At 34.1% G+C, this 16,573-nt stretch overlaps 1 protein-coding gene across 1 annotated transcript in view; it reads left to right on the top strand.

Annotated features, from left to right (window-relative positions):
• Positions 1-16,573, top strand: part of ank1a (ankyrin 1, erythrocytic a) — a 316,581-nt gene that overhangs the window by 259,919 nt on the left and 40,089 nt on the right. The window contains exon 38 of the mRNA XM_056457171.1: positions 90-254. Within this exon, the coding sequence (XP_056313146.1) occupies positions 90-254 (165 nt within the window). The remainder of the gene's footprint in view (positions 1-89; positions 255-16,573) is intronic.

Raw genomic sequence — 16,573 nt, forward strand, 5'->3', positions numbered from 1 at the left:
GCGTGTCTCTGTCCTCATCCTTTATGTCCAACTACCCTGTCTTCCCCTTCTCCATTTCTCCACCATCTGTGTGTCTCTCACCACTCTAGTGGACAGCCTGTACGTGGCCCTCAAGAGCATCGACCGAGTGGACATTGTGAACATGATGGAGGGCCAGGGAGGACCACCGGCGGGTCAGCAGGGGGGCTGGGAGCAGGACACTTCCAGGTCTAGGCATCACGACCGAGACCATCTCTCTCCTGGCATCACAAATGGTAAGAGAGAGACATTTGCTTTGCACTCGTCTTGACTTTATCCCACATAATCTGCTGCTGGCTCTTCCTCTCATCCAGCTGATATTTGAAGCTCAATCTTCCCTAAATCTGTCCCTCTATATGTTTGGCCGTCAATCTAACATTTCCTCTTCCGATTCTGACGTCACCAGGACCAGAACTGAAGACACCCCTCCAGAATTATGTTGATATTCTCTTGTAGACTGTCTGAATTGGAAATGTTTTTAAAAATTTTGTAAAAGATCCTCTTTCTCATGCAAATAGAGAATTATTTATTTATTTATTTAGGTTAAGGAGATTTTAGTACATTTAATGTACAAAAAAATATTCATAATCTTTTTTTTAAGTTAAGTGGTTGCAAACGCTTTATATGGGCTGAATTTAAACAAACAAATTAGGTTTAGTAATGTTCAACCTAAATTGTTTGCTTAAATTCAGTCCATATGAATCGTTTTGCAATCACTTACCTTAAAAAAATTAGTAAATCCAATTAATTATTTGTTTCAGTGTACCCACATAGAAATCTGATATAGTGTTATAGGTGTAATATTAATGTGTAATATATTGCAGTGTGTAATATGTAAAATATATGCAAATGACATATATGACATGCAAGTTCAGAATTAAATTTTACATAAAACATCATTTATGAAACATATATTTTAAAATATTGCAAAAATGGTTGCTTGCATGAATATGTATACTATTGGAAATACAAATATGTACATATATATGTTCAAATATATTAACTATAAATTTTATACGTGTTCTTGTATGGCCATATATGAACATGGACACACAATATATATATATATATATATATATATATATATATATATATATATATATATATATATATATATATATATATATATATATATATATATATATATATATATATATATATATATATATACATATATTGTGTGTCCATGTTCATATATATATATATATATATATATATATATATATATATATATATATATATATATATATATATATATATATATATATAAATATATATGTGTATATATATGTATATATGTATATGTGTATATACACATATATATATATATATATATATATATATGAACATGGACACACAATATATATATGTATGTATGTATGTATGTATGTATGTATGATGTATGTATATATATATATATATATATATATATATATATATATATATATATATATATATATATATATATATATATATATATATATATATATATATATATATATATATATATATATAAACACACACACACACACACAATTTTTTGGAAATATATGTTGTATATATTACTTGTTTTATTTATGTGACATCCAAATATGAACTTGTATCTCATATATGTAACTTGCCTTTATTTTCATGTATCATTTTTCTATATGGGCATCGCCAGCTTTCAGATTTATTCTGTTCAATTTTACAACTAATTTGTACAGTTAAAAGTACATTGCAGGGTACAAAAATCTGGATGGTTACCTTGCACTAAAATATATATTCGTTTATTAAACATATTAATTTGAATAAAATGTCTATAATTAAAATTGGCATGTTGGCATGAGACAAATGTGAAGGGATGATTTACCGACCTTATATGTCCAAAATAAGAATATAAACTGGTTTATTTCTATGGCATTGGCTACGTTTTAACAGTTGACTTGGATCACGTGCATCTTGTTACCAATCAAATTAAAACCTTAACATCATAAAAACAATTCCTGGCTCTTATTACAGACAGTTACTGTCTAAAATGTACATAAAGTGCAAATTAAGGCAAAACAGCCTAGCTTGGCTGGTTGGAATTGCATGATTTCAACACTTGTTAACTTATGAGAACAGTCTATGACATAACTATCCATAAAACACAGTTCCCTTTGTTCAAAAAGGCTGCGCTATTCCATTTGGAAACGCAGTCCCACTTTAAAAACAAATTGAGGTTAACAGAAATGTTTCACTAGAGCTTATTTTGAGTTATACACTAGTTATATAGTGTGATAGATTGTTGCACACTGACTGCTTGATTTGTGATTAACTTTGGTTCCTTTTTTATTTCAGTAAAAGTAACTTAATTCAATTTAGTAGCATGTTCCTGTGTGTTTCAAACCATTGAAGTGATGTATAATACAGGCATGGAGCTACTGCTGTGGAAGCAGTCATGCACTGTTTTTAATGTCACAAACTTGTGGGAATAGAAACTATTTGTTTTGCAGCTTTGTTTCAATAAATACTCTTTGTTGAGGAAGACATTTCAAAAGATCAAGGAAAGGTTTATTCCTCATGTCGTGACCCTTTTAGATTCACTACATCTCTGATTTAGGGCTTTTAGTTCAAGGGCGTATTATGATAAATTAAGACGAATGGATGTAACAGTTTTAAGCAAACCTTCTCGACTCTCATCAGCCACACACTTTAAAATGCATCGTTCAATGGACTTTAATCATACAGTATGAGAAATATTAGAGAGTGGCTCTTATCCATAAACAGTATAAAGATACATTAATCTAATCTACAGGGTGGGCCATTTATATGGATACACCTTTATAAAATGGGAATGGTTGGTGATATTAACGTCTTGTTTGTGGCACATTAGTATATGTGAGGGGGCAAACTTTTCAAGATGGGTGGTGACCATGGTGGCCATTTTGAAGTCGGCCATCTTGGATCCAGCTTTTGTTTTTTCAATCGGAAGAGGGTCATGTGACACATCAAACTTATTGGGAATTTCACAAGAAAAACAATGGTGTGCTTGGTTTTAACATAACTTTATTCTTTCATGAGTTATTTACAAGTTTCTGACCACTTATAAAATGTGTTCAATGTGCTGCCCATTGTGTTGGATTGTCAATGCAACCCTCTTCTCCCACTCTTCACATACTGATAGCAACACCGCAGGAGAAATGCCAGCACAGGCTTCCAGTATCCGTAGTTTCAGGTGCTGCACATCTAGTATCTTCATACTATAGACAACAAAGCTAGTGGGGCCATTCTTCATCAATGGAAACCTCAAGGTCAATGGATATTTGAACTTGCTACATGATGATGTGTTTCCCTCTTTATGTACTGAAGCTGACACGTTCCCTGAGTTTTTCCAGCAAGATGGTGCACCGCCACATTATGGGTGTCAGGTCCAAGCATTCCTAGACGATCAGTTTCCTGAAAAGTGGATTGGTCGTCGTGGGCCAGCTGAATGGCCCCCAAGGTCTCCCAATCTGACCCCCTTAGACATCTTTAGGGTCTTCTGAAGGCAATTGTCTATGGTGTGAAGATACCAAATGTGCAGCACCTGAAACTACGGATACTGGAAGCCTGTGCTGGCATTTCTCCTGCGGTGTTGCTATCAGTGTGTGAAGAGTGGGAGAAGAGGGTTACATTGACAATCTAACACAATGGGCAGCACATTGAACACATTTTATAAGTGGTCAGAAACTTGTAAATAACTCATGAAAGAATAAAGTTACACCATTGTTTTTCTTGTGAAATTCCCTATAAGTTTGATGTGTCACATGACCCTCTTCCTATTGAAAAAACAAAAGTTGGATCTAAGATGGCCGACTTCAAAATGGCCACCATGGTCACCATCCATCTTGAAAAGTTTGCCCCCTCACATATACTAATGTGCCACAAACTGGACGTTAATATCACCAACCATTCCCATTTTATTAAGGTGTATCCATATAAATGGCCCACCCTGTAGACTATGTAAAGTAATAATTCATCAAAAATCACAATTCTGTCATCATTTACTCACCGTCCAATGGTTGCCAACCTTTAAGAGTTTCTTTGTTTCTGTTGAACATAAAAGAAGATGATCTGAAGAATGTTGGAAACATTGACATCCAGGGGCCTTGCTAGACATAAAGCTCTACTGGGGCACGTCCCCCCCTTAAAAAAAAAAGTAATAATAAAAAAAAAAATGTAAATATATATATCTATATATATATGTGTGTGTGTGTGTGTGCGTGTGTGCGCGTGCGTGTGTGTGTGTGTGTGTGTGTGTGTGTGTGTGTAATATAAAAACATTTATTATAAATAAATAAATTATTATTGTTTTATTGTATTATTGTTATTATACAAATATTATTCTAAATAATTAATCCTAAATGTAACGTGTCCTAAATGTGTCCTAAATGATCATTTAAAAAATCATTTGCATGAATATTAATTTCATTTGAATGAAATTATAAAGACAATTATATTGAATACAAAAAAATATATGTTTTATGGAATTATCTGTTGTTTTAGACTTGACACGTGGCAGAGAATTAGGTTTATTAAGTTTTACCTCTCTGACCTGTCACCTGCTGCATACAAAAAATCTATGAGAAAGCATGCATAGTAAAGATCACCATCATTTTATTTCAACTTTAGTTTTGTCGACTGCGTGCTGACACCTCCGCATAAAAGACTCTTAATGCCGGTTTTGCAACACATGAGCGGCACGTGAGTAGCGGGTGTTATTTCGGCGTGCCTGTTAACAACCGGGACTCGCACCAGGAGAATAGCAGCGCGTCTAGCAGGAGGGGTGTGTGAGGCGCGCGGGTTTGGTTTTTTCTGCGCACATGCAGAGATGCGTCAGTTTGCTTTTCGATTAAACTACATTGTTTTCACCAGCGTTGATTCATTTAAATATAGAGAGTAACGTCTTTATTTCAGAATTACCACTCTTAATAAATACACTTGCATATGAAGTAATTGATATCTCAAAGCATTTACTGGGGCACTGGCGATGTTTACTGGGGGACGTGCCCCAGTAAATTGGGTCTAGCAACACCCCTGTTGACATGCATAATGGGAAAAAAACTAATATAATGGTCGTCATTGGCTACCGGTCTCCAACAGTTTTCAAAAAGATCTTATCTCTGTTTGTGTTTAACAGAAGAAAGAAACTCAAGCTTGTTTGTGACAAGTGCATTGTGGGTAAATGATGACAGAATTTGCATTTTTGGGTAAATTGTGACTTTATTACATATGAGATGGCCTGTGTATTCTGTGAATACTTTGGAAATGTCTGTTTCGTAATGCTTGTGTCTAGTCACTTCCCACCTAAACACCCCGGACCACACCTGGAAAAGATACTGTGGTTAAAACCAATTTATATTTAAAAAGTGAGCTACACTATGAGCTGTGTTTTAAAGATCTAAGCTCATGGTCTAAAGCACATGATGCAGGTGCACTTATGGCATGTCTGAATCCACTTTTGATATTTTAAAAATATGGGAAAACCATTGGTGCACCCAGCGCATAGTCTCAAAGAATTGTCCTTATTCTCCTAATGAGTTATGAGTATTTGGGTGTAACATCCATAAAACCAATCAGTCTCATCTCCCATTGGACGACATGGCACATTCGCTAACATGGCTGACTTTGTATGCAGAAAAACTGAACTTTTTACTAGCCAGGAAACCGATCTGCTCATGCGCGAGGTTTAAGACCATCTATAAAACAAGACGGATTGACCAAAGCCGCCTAAGCTGAAGAAGGCAGGGGAGGAAATAATTATATATATATTAATTAATTATTTGTAGCCTACCGTTTCAACAACCTTACCCGCATGGTCTTTGTTTTACCCATAACCAAATCCTAAATAAATAAAGATAAGTTAGGCAGAGTGATCTGTCTCGTTATAATGGCGTCTTGGTTGGTAAAAAAGGTGCACAACCAACAGGAACCATCCAACAGTATCTGAGGTTTCGCTAAAATGACTAAGTACAAGCGTGAAAGTGAAAGATTGAAGCAGTGTACTGACGCTGTGACACACTACCTGATAGATTCAAAAGACAGAAGAGTCGTTAGATAGAGACGAGATTAATTAAATATCACGTTTAACAACTATAGTGATCCAGCGGTACATCCTTGATAAACTGTCCGACGTGCACTACTCAAAGCATCCGCTGAGCTGAAGCTGGAGCTCAGAGGAGTGCATGATAGTATGTGTGTGTCTGAGTGGTCACGTGATGTGCGTTTTCAGCGGATGGAGGGCTGTTCAGAAATGCTAGATGAAACGCCAGTGTGTACGTGGATCGTTTTCATTTTAAAACTAAGACGTATTAGTGTAAACGGTGCCTAAGTGTGTATTTTTCATGAGTGGGCTTGCGATGGCATCGTCTATCGACCCAACCCTAATATATATATATATATATATATATAGTTGCAATCAGAATTATTAGCCTCCTGAATTATTAGCCCCCCTGTTTATTTTTTTCCCCAATTTCTGTTTAACGGAGAGCAGATTTTTTCAGCACATTTCTAATCATAATAGTTTTAATAACAAATTTCTAATAACTGATTTATTTTCTCTTTGTCATGATGACAGTAAATAATATTTGACTAGATATTCTTCAAGACACTTCTATACAGCTTACAGTGACATTTAAAGGCTTAACTAGGTTAATTAGGGTAACTAGGCAGGTTAGGGTAATTAGGCAAGTTATTGTATAACGATGGTTTGTTCTGTAGACTATCGAAAAAATATAGCTTAAAGGGGCTAATAATATTGACCTTAAAATGGTGTTTAAAAAATTAAAAACTGCTTTTATTCTAGCCAAAATAAAAGAAAAAATATTATCAGACATACTGTGAAAATCTCCTTGCTCTGTGAAACAGCATTTGGGAAATATTTAAGAAAAGAAAAGAAATTCAAAGGGGGGCGAATAATTCTGACTTCACCTGTATATATATGTAACTATATATATATAGACAATAATTATCTTTTACATTTGAATAATTTAATTCTTTGTATTTAAAGATATTTCTGTGCATCCCCGTGTGTGTAATAGGCAATGTGTACACACATGTATAAGTGTATGCTTTTTAAATAACAGAAACAAAACCTGTGTCAATGACTTTAGCCTAGCTTTGGCCAATGGTACAGTCTATTTCAGTTGCTTCAAAATAGCAACATGCCAACAAATGAATATCCTTTTCTGACCCACACACCAATAGGCACACAAATAAAAATAATACCTGCATTAGGCTGAAATAAACAAAAAAACACTCATTTTGCCAACTATACGATAGAGCCCCTTGCCTTATGCTTCATTCATAAATCCTTTGAAGTGTGTATGGTGAGGACATCACCCTGCTGCTCTGCATTTCTACCCCTAAAACAGATCCTGACATTTGTTCAGTGTGTTTGTAAACCAGCTAGGGCCATCGTTTCTCTTTTGAAATATTTTAGAGATGCCGCTTCCATCTGGGAATTGCTTCCAGAAAGTGTGTTCACACCCTGTGCATGTACACTATGAGATCAGCCAGACTTCATCGTGAGTCTTTGTGCATGCTCAGCAAATGTAAATGTACAGCACCATGGTGGCATCTAGTGGTGGATTAGCAATTAAGTCTGAGTCCTCCACTATGAATGTGGAGTGAATCTCCAAGTCATTGGGAGCAGCAAATCTTTGCATGTTGTTTCAGTTTGTGAATTTCAGCGATTTGAGATGTTATTTAAAGGTGTAGTTCACCCAAATTTACTCAGTATTTTCCCAAATGATGTTTAACAGAGTAAGGAATGTTTCACAGTATTTCCTATAAAATATTTTCTTCTTATTTCTTTTATTTAAGCTAGAATAAAAGCAGTTTTTATTTTTTTAAACCATTTTAAGATCAATATTATTAGCCCCTTTAAGCAATATTTGTTTTCGATAGTCTACAGAACAAACCACTGTTATACAATGAATTGCCTAATTACCCTACCTTGCCTAATTAACTTAGAAACCTGAATACTAGTGTCTTGAAGAATATCTAGTCAAATATTATTTACTGTCATCATGGCAAAGATAAAAGAAATCAGTTATTAGAAATGAGTTATTAAAACTATTATGATTAGAAATGTGTTGAAAAAATCTTAATCCGTTAAACGGAAATTGGGCAAAAAAATATACATGGGGACTAATAATTCTGACTTCAACTGTACATCAATGTTTTATGGCCTGCTGGCAGAACCTGCATAACATGTTTAATTGGAATACTCCAAACCCTTGATCATTTGAAATGTGTTAGTTGTATAATTATTTATTATTTACATTTGTTTTCTTGTGAATTGTTTTATGCATTATTCTATAGTTCTAATTGTTGTTGTTGTTTTTTTTGTTTAGTTTTTTTTACTGTGATGACGAAAAACAGCAATGAATTAATATCACTTAATCACACACTTTAACACTCATGCAGGGGAAGTGGAGGGGAGAGGATGTGCTTAAGAGGTTCGTGTGTCTAAAAGTAAAGGGGATTGGAGTGACCAAGACACAAGCATCAATGGAACAGACACTTCTAAGGAAAGCAAAGTAGTGAGATACTGGAAAAAAATGACTTATTGCCCAATTTTGAGGAATCCATCAAATTAAAATCTACCATTAAACGCTTTTGCACCAGAGGAACATTTTTATAGTTCCTATAACTATTGGCTTAAAGGCACAGTATGTCATTTTCGCCACTAGAGGGTGCATATTCACAACAAACAACAGCGTAATTTTGAATTTATATATATATATATATATATATATATATATATATATATATATATATATATATATATATATATATATATATATATATATATGTATATATATATATATATATATGAAGAAATTTCGCCATTAGAGGGTGCATATTCACAACAAACAACAGAGTAGTTTTAATTATATATATATATAAATGAAGAAAAAATATTAAACATATTGTGCATTTAAGTACCTCTCTTTTTGACATTTTAGTTTTGAAATGCATTTAGCCTGTGTTAATGTAGCCTAATGTAGCCTCCACTTCAGAGTATAGGCTAGTACCAGAACTACCATACTGTATAGTAACTACTATGGCCAAGTGTACACACTTTGAAAAACACCATTGTTAAAATTGTTACACACGGAAAAGACTGATAGGTGGATCATCCTCTAGTTGTTGAGGTTGTTGAATGCCACAATTAAATTACATCAACAGTGTGAATGTAACCAAGAAAATGACCATAATGTTACTCCTGGGTGGCTAGTTCCTATTACCGAGTTCCTATAACTACCCAGTGTAAAAGCAACCCATGTTCATTGGAAATGCGTCCCTTGGACTACAGTAGATTTTTGTGAAATATGTTCCACTGATTACGTTTCATTGCAGCTTCTGATGACAAATCCACTAGAGGGCGCTGTCTACGTTTTTGTGAATCTCCTATGAATACGTTTCTTAGGGTGGGTTTTGTTATGTGTCATTTACATGTTCTTCTTCTGTACACGTCCATGAGAAGGTGACGCTTGTACAGAACCAATAACCCAAACCCGACTAAGAGTGTTTTCGAAAGCAAACGTAAGAGAAATTTGCATTGCAGACATGCAGTTTTACCTTGATTTTACAAGGCTTTAACCTGTTTTATGGAACTATGCTTGACTAGACTCAAACCTAGGTGCTCTGCATCCCAAATACAACACCATACAACGTGAGATATCGAGAAAACTGGCCCCACAGGAAAAGTCGTCCATACGAAGGCAGATAGGTGAGGGAAATATATTCGATTATAACCCATAGAAAGTATTTATCTGGTGTTGTGCAAAGAACTACACCAAAATAATCCTACATTCGTCAATAATATGTTCATCCAGATATCATTAGTGTGAAAAGGAACCAAAGTTGTTGCTGTCACACTGCCATTATGACACCGGTACCTTTGTAACCGTTATGCACCGGACCGAATCAGCATATAAATTTCTGTGCCTAATTCTGGTGTCACTGGTGCTGCGACAAGAACGTAAGAAGCATCAAGGGGTGCATCAAAGGTGCACATAAGTATGCGTTGTGTCACACCATCTCTAAATATTTAATTAAACAGCTTTGAGGGTTACAGACACCGTCAGCGATGTCAGGCGTTTGCTCTTGTTGCTTATAGAAGGCAAAGCGTGCAGTACGGCGCATGCCCCAAACCCAGAAAAATTGTGCTCCCTGATTTTGATGACAGCCTGTCCACAGGTTAGTAGTAAGCTAATGTAATGTTAATAGCATAATGCAAATCTTGCATTCAAGCTAACAAACAAATGAACAAAAGAAATATATTAATGCAATTCAAATATATAAAATAGGAATTGATGTTCACTTTAAACTTATTATAAATAAATATTTATATTGTTCAATTATAAATTTATAGACCCTTATAGACAGGGTGAGGAGCTCTGTCACCCGAGAGGAGCCGCTGCTCCTCCACATCGAGAGAAGTCAGCTGAGGTGGCTCTGGCATCTGTTTCAAATGCCTCCAGGATGCCTACCTAGGGAGGTTTTCCAGGCATGTCCCACCGAGAGGAGACCTCGGGGAAGACCCAGGACATGCTGGAGGGACTATGTCTCTCGGCTGGCCTGGGAACGCCTCGGGATCCCCCCGGAGGAGCTGGAGGTAGTGTCTGGGGAGAGGGAAGTCTGGAGTTCTCTCCTAAGACTGCTGCCCCCACGACCTGGCCCTGGAAAAGCCGATGAAAATGATGATGATTGTTCAAGTAAAATGATTAAAATATGTTTTCTTTTTGTCAAATAATATCGTTTCAGGCACCGTTTGGGCATCGGTACCGTTTTAAAAGTATCGATTTAGCACCGTTATCAAAATAACCCCAAAAGATATCCAGCCCTACACTGCCCCCTAGTGTTCATTTTACCCAGAAACTGTAGTCAAACGTATGTAAAGGTGCGTTTTTGAGATTTCACGAAAATGCACACTGAAGCACGTGTTTCCAATGAGCCTGTGTTCTGTAAACGCCTCTTTTCAAATGACGAGCTCAGTTCACACAACCCTAATCAAAAAAAGGGAGAGCCATTAATTTTTAAAACTAGAATGGTACTGTAAACTCAGGCAGAGCATTAAACCTGTTCCCTTTACCCCGTGCTTTGTGTTTCTGATATGTCACATGCAGCCCAGCCTTCTTCCTCTCCTTCTCCTCCTCCTCCTCTCTGACCTTTGACCTCATACAGACATCATGTTGACCTCTGGCCCTCATTTATCTCTCTGTCCTCAGATCAGTGTGTTTTCTTTCTCCTTTAAGCCACCTCCCCCTCCACAAAATAAAAATATAAAGGAAAGTTATTTCTCTGTTCTTATCAACCCCCTCTCCATCAGCAGTTTAATGCTTAGCGCCCCCTGCAGGAGGGAGGTGTTTCTGACTCACCTGTCTCCTTTTCTTTCTGTCTCTCTCTTTCTCTTGCTCTGTCTTCTTTCACCCAATCCCCCTCTCTCTCTCGTCTTTCTGCTATGAGGCCTGTTTACATGCTCTTGTGGCACTTTCTTGGATGTTCCTCATACCATAATCTCTGCATGCAGGGTCCAGAAGTAACCTTTTGCCACATCTGCTAATGGCGGGTAAACATTTAGTGGATGCATTAGTGGTTAATTGTAAAACAATTTTATTTAATCCAGTTTATTCGGATTAGTATTTAGCTGCCTGGAAAAAAAGTGATGGAAGATGCATTGTGATACAAAGTTGAGACACAACTTTAAGCAGCAATAGTTTTGTTTAGCATATGCTTTAAATTTATTGCTCATATACTGCAAACTGTGTTATTTGAGTCCAAATACACACAAATTCTTAAACAAGGAAGCATTTTCTTGACAAGTACAAATTCTTGTTTTATTTTCAGAAATAATAAGTCAAAATTAAGTTCGTTTTGCCATAAAACAAGTCAAATGATCTGCCTTTCGGATATGTGAAGTAATATTTTCCATTTTTAAATGAAGTTTATAGGACACCTATACATAAACTGCAGGATAATTCAGCTGATTCGAATGTTGTGACACAATTGGGCGTTATCAGTGGTTTTTAGCTGATAGATATGGGCCAGTAGGGGCCTTCTGTGCCTACTAGTAGGCTCAGAAGGCTGTTATCATCCATCCACATGGTTAATCAGCTATAGCTCACATACGGCTGTGGCCGGAAGTTAACGAGAATTATCTGTATTATTTATTAAATTTCCTGTTAATTGTATTTTATTAATGTCTACCCCAACCCTAAACCCAACTGTCACAGTAATGTTAAAACAGATCTCAATCTGCAGTCTTCTCTATTAGTATAGCTGATTAACCATGTAGATGGATTATAACAGCCTTCTGAGCCTACTAGTAGGTGCAGAAGGCCCCTACTGGGCCATATCATATGATAACCACTGATAACGCCCATTCAATCAAGTGATAACATTCGAAGCAGGTTGATAATTTAGCTTGCTTTAAGGAAAAACTACCTTCATTTTGATTTAATATGTCTGAAAATACAATATTTACAATATAACATTTAACATATAACAATATTTATTTATAAAGCACATTTAATAAAGAACCGAAGCTGACCAAAGTGTTGTACATATGAACTATAACATCAATATTACATAACTAGAAAACACTTCTCAATTTAATATTTGGACTAAAAATGAGACAAAACTCTAAGTAAAAAGAGCATTTCTTGCAGTGTATCAGTTATACTACTAAAACCTATTATTATCATCATCATTAACAATTAAAATTAGATTTAAACCATTATGTTACCAACTAATGTGTGAGTAGCTCAATATTTACTTTTAGTTTTACCCAGATCTGGCTTCTAGTTTAAATTGTTCATACACTACAAACTGTGCTGTTTTTAGTCCAAATACATAAAAATTATTAATTAATGAAGCATTTTCTTGACAAATACAAAATCTTGTTTTATTTTCAGAAATAACGAGGACCAAATTAAGTTTGTTTTTCTTTAAAACAAGTCAAATAATCTGCTTTTTAGGCTACGTGAAATAATCTTTTCCATTTTTAAATGAATTAGTTTATGCATAGTACCCCTATACATAAACTGGCAGATAATTTAGCTTGTTTGAGGGGAAAAAATTACTTAATTTTTATTTAATATGTCTGAAAATACAACTGAAATATTTATTTATAAAGCACATTTAATTAAGGACTGAAGCTGATCAAAGTGTTGTACATATGAGTAGGGCCAGACGGAATCTGCAGATGTTTTTTGCTATTGCTATTTAAATAAAATAATTTTGAGAGCATCATAACTAAAACCTTAATATGTGAACTAAAAAATAATCTATTTTTAACTTTTATTTAATGTTTAAAATACAAATACAATTCGATTCACTTTATTTGGTAAACAAAGCAAGTCTCTCATATAATATCTCTACTAAAAGACAGAAAATAATCCTGTACAAACTGCATTGTACATAAATCAGATGAACATTTTCATATTAGTCAGTAATATTACTGTAATTAATTTAAAAACTGAATAAATATAGATTTACACACATTTACACAAGTAAATATATATATATATAAACAAGTAAATATATATATATATATAAACATATGAGCTATAATAACATCACATATCATATTATATAACTCAAGAAAACGCTTCTTAATTTAATTTTTGGACTAAAACAGACTAAAACTCTAAGTTAAAAAAGCATTTCTTGCAGTGTATCAGTTTATACTACTAAAACCTATTATTATCATCATCATTAACAATATAAATTAGATTTAAACCATTATGTTACCAACTAATGTGTGAGTAGCTTAATATTTACTTGTTCATACACTGAAAACTGTGCTGTTTTTAGTCCAAATACATAAAAATTATTAATTAATTAAGCATTTTCTTGACAAGTACAAAATCTTGTTTTATTTTCAGAAATAACAAGTCAAAATTAAGTATATTTTGCCATAAAACATGTCAAATAATCTATTTTTATGCTGTGTGAAATGATCTTTTCCATTTTTAAATGAATTAATTCATGTATAGCACACATATACATAAACCGGCAGATAATCGAGCTTGTTTTGAGGGAAAAGAAAAACTTAATTTTGATTTGATATGTCTGCAAATACAATATTTACAATACAATCTAATATTTATTTATAAAGCACATTTAATAAAGTGTTGTACATATGAGCTATGATAACATAAATATTATATAACTCAAAAAACAGCTTCTTAATTTAATATTTGGTAATATTACGACCCCACAAAAAGCATTTTTTGCAGTGTATCAGTTATACTACTAAAATCGATTATTATTATTATTATTATTATTATTATTATTATTATTATTATTATTATTATTATTATCATTATTAACAATATAAATTAGATTTAAACCATTATGTTACCAACCAATGTGTGAGAAGCTTATTGTTTACTTTCAGTTTTACCCAGATTTGGCTTCTAGTTATATTTTGGACCCTGTCTGCATGTATAAGAGGAGGGCATACAGCATGAATGCATCTCCACCAAGACTTTGACAAGACTTTAGCTTGAAGGGCTCTGGAACAGGACTCATTCACCACAAAGATACGTGAAACAAAATAAAAGCCTGAAAACATTCAGGGGGGACTCTTATTCTGTTATCACCAATCATGTGACGCCCTTCAAATAAAATGTCACTTTTTTAGCATGATTTCTGACAATGTATTTTTGCATGGCATGTTTTAGCCGCATGACAGACTTTAGGGCTTATTATTATTAATATTATCGTTAATAGTTGTCGAGCTCTTTGCTTGCGGAGCGCAGAAATCTTTGTTACCTTTCTTTTTGATCACTGTACAATCACATATTTATACTGAATGTTGTCATTTTCCTCATGTCTGTCTGTTACCTGTGAACTCAGAGATCCTGTTCAACTCCTTATATAAAGTGCTTATATAAATATATAAAGCCTATCTGTTCGTGTGTTAGTAGATGTTATGTTTTTGTTCGTACATAACATGTTATGGATTGGCTTGGAAAAAAAGAAATCTCTTGTTTTTTCTTTTCTTTCGTGGCTACTTGTTGTCTTCATGAGCTTGTGACTTGCATTGTTTGTGTTTTTTGTAAGTGTATTTTGTGTGTCTATATATCTGTGTGTCTATCCCACTCTGTGTCTGTCATAAAAATGCCAATACACACAAAATGCACAAGAGCTAATGTAGTACTGAAATATATATACATGTACTCATATGGATGCTGGTCTCTACATAGCACACATACTACCTTTGATAGGGTTCATCCATCCTCTGTCGTTTGTTTAACTTGGGTAACACTACACAATAAGGATGTATTAGTTAACGTATATACTAACATGAACAATAACACGCTTATTACAGTATTTGTTCATGTTAGTTAATGAAAGTTCAGTTGTTAGTTGGTTAACTCACGGTGTGTTAACTAATGCTAAGTATGAATTTGGATGTTAATAACACATTAGTTAATGCTGAACTATGATTAATAAATGCTGTACATGTATTGTTCATTATTAGTTCATGTTAGTAAAAACATTAACTAATTAAACCTTATTGTAAAGTGTGACCATTGTGAGTATCCCATACACAGATTTACCATGTTTGTTTGGCAACATTATAGCTAGTATAGTTATAATTACCACAGTAAAATGTATGGTGACAAGAAAAGAAGAAAATAAAATGGCTCTATTAATGAGATTTTTTAAGGTATTAACATTAAAATAATTCTTAATGAGATCTAATTAGCGAGTTAATGTTTAAAGAGACGTAGAAACCAATGTACAGTTGAAGTCAGAATTATTAGCCCCCCTGAATTATTAGCCCTCCTGTTTATTTTCCCCCCAATTTCTGTTTAACGGAGAGATTTCTTCAACACATTTCTAATCATACTAGTTTTAATAATTCATTTCTAATAACTGATTTATTTTATCTTTGCCATGATGACAGTAAATAATATTTCACTAGATATTGTTTAAGACACTTCTATATAGTCAACACAAACTCACGGCAATTCGTAACATTTTGATTTAATGTCTAATTCGTATGAATTCGTACGATCTAATTTGTACAATTTAGTACGATTTGCTCATCCCCCAATGACGGTTGGGTTTAGGGGTGGGGTTAGGTGCCACGCCTCCTTTTTAAAATTGTACAATTTTGTACGACTGAACTCATACGAATTCGTACTAAACTGACAAAACTTAAAATACTTACGTTTTCTCGTGAGATCAGGCTGATACAGCTTAAAGTGACATTTAAAGGCTTAACTAGGTTAATTAGGTTAGGCAGGTTAGGGTAATTAGGCAAGTTATTGTATAACGATGGTTTGTTCTGTGGACTATTGAAAAAAATATATCTTAAAGGGGCTAATAATTTTGACCTTAAAATAGTTTTTAAAAAATTTATATCTGCTTTTATTCTAGCCAAAATAAAGCAAATAAGACTTTCTCCAGAAGAAAAAATATTATCAGACATACTGTAAAATTTTCTTGCTCTGTTAAACATAATTTGGAAAATATTTAAGAAAGAAGGGTGGGGGGGGGGGGTGATAATTCTGACTTCAACTGT

This window comes from Danio aesculapii, chromosome 5 (genome assembly GCF_903798145.1).
Source record: "Danio aesculapii chromosome 5, fDanAes4.1, whole genome shotgun sequence".
NCBI lineage: Eukaryota > Metazoa > Chordata > Actinopteri > Cypriniformes > Danionidae > Danio > Danio aesculapii.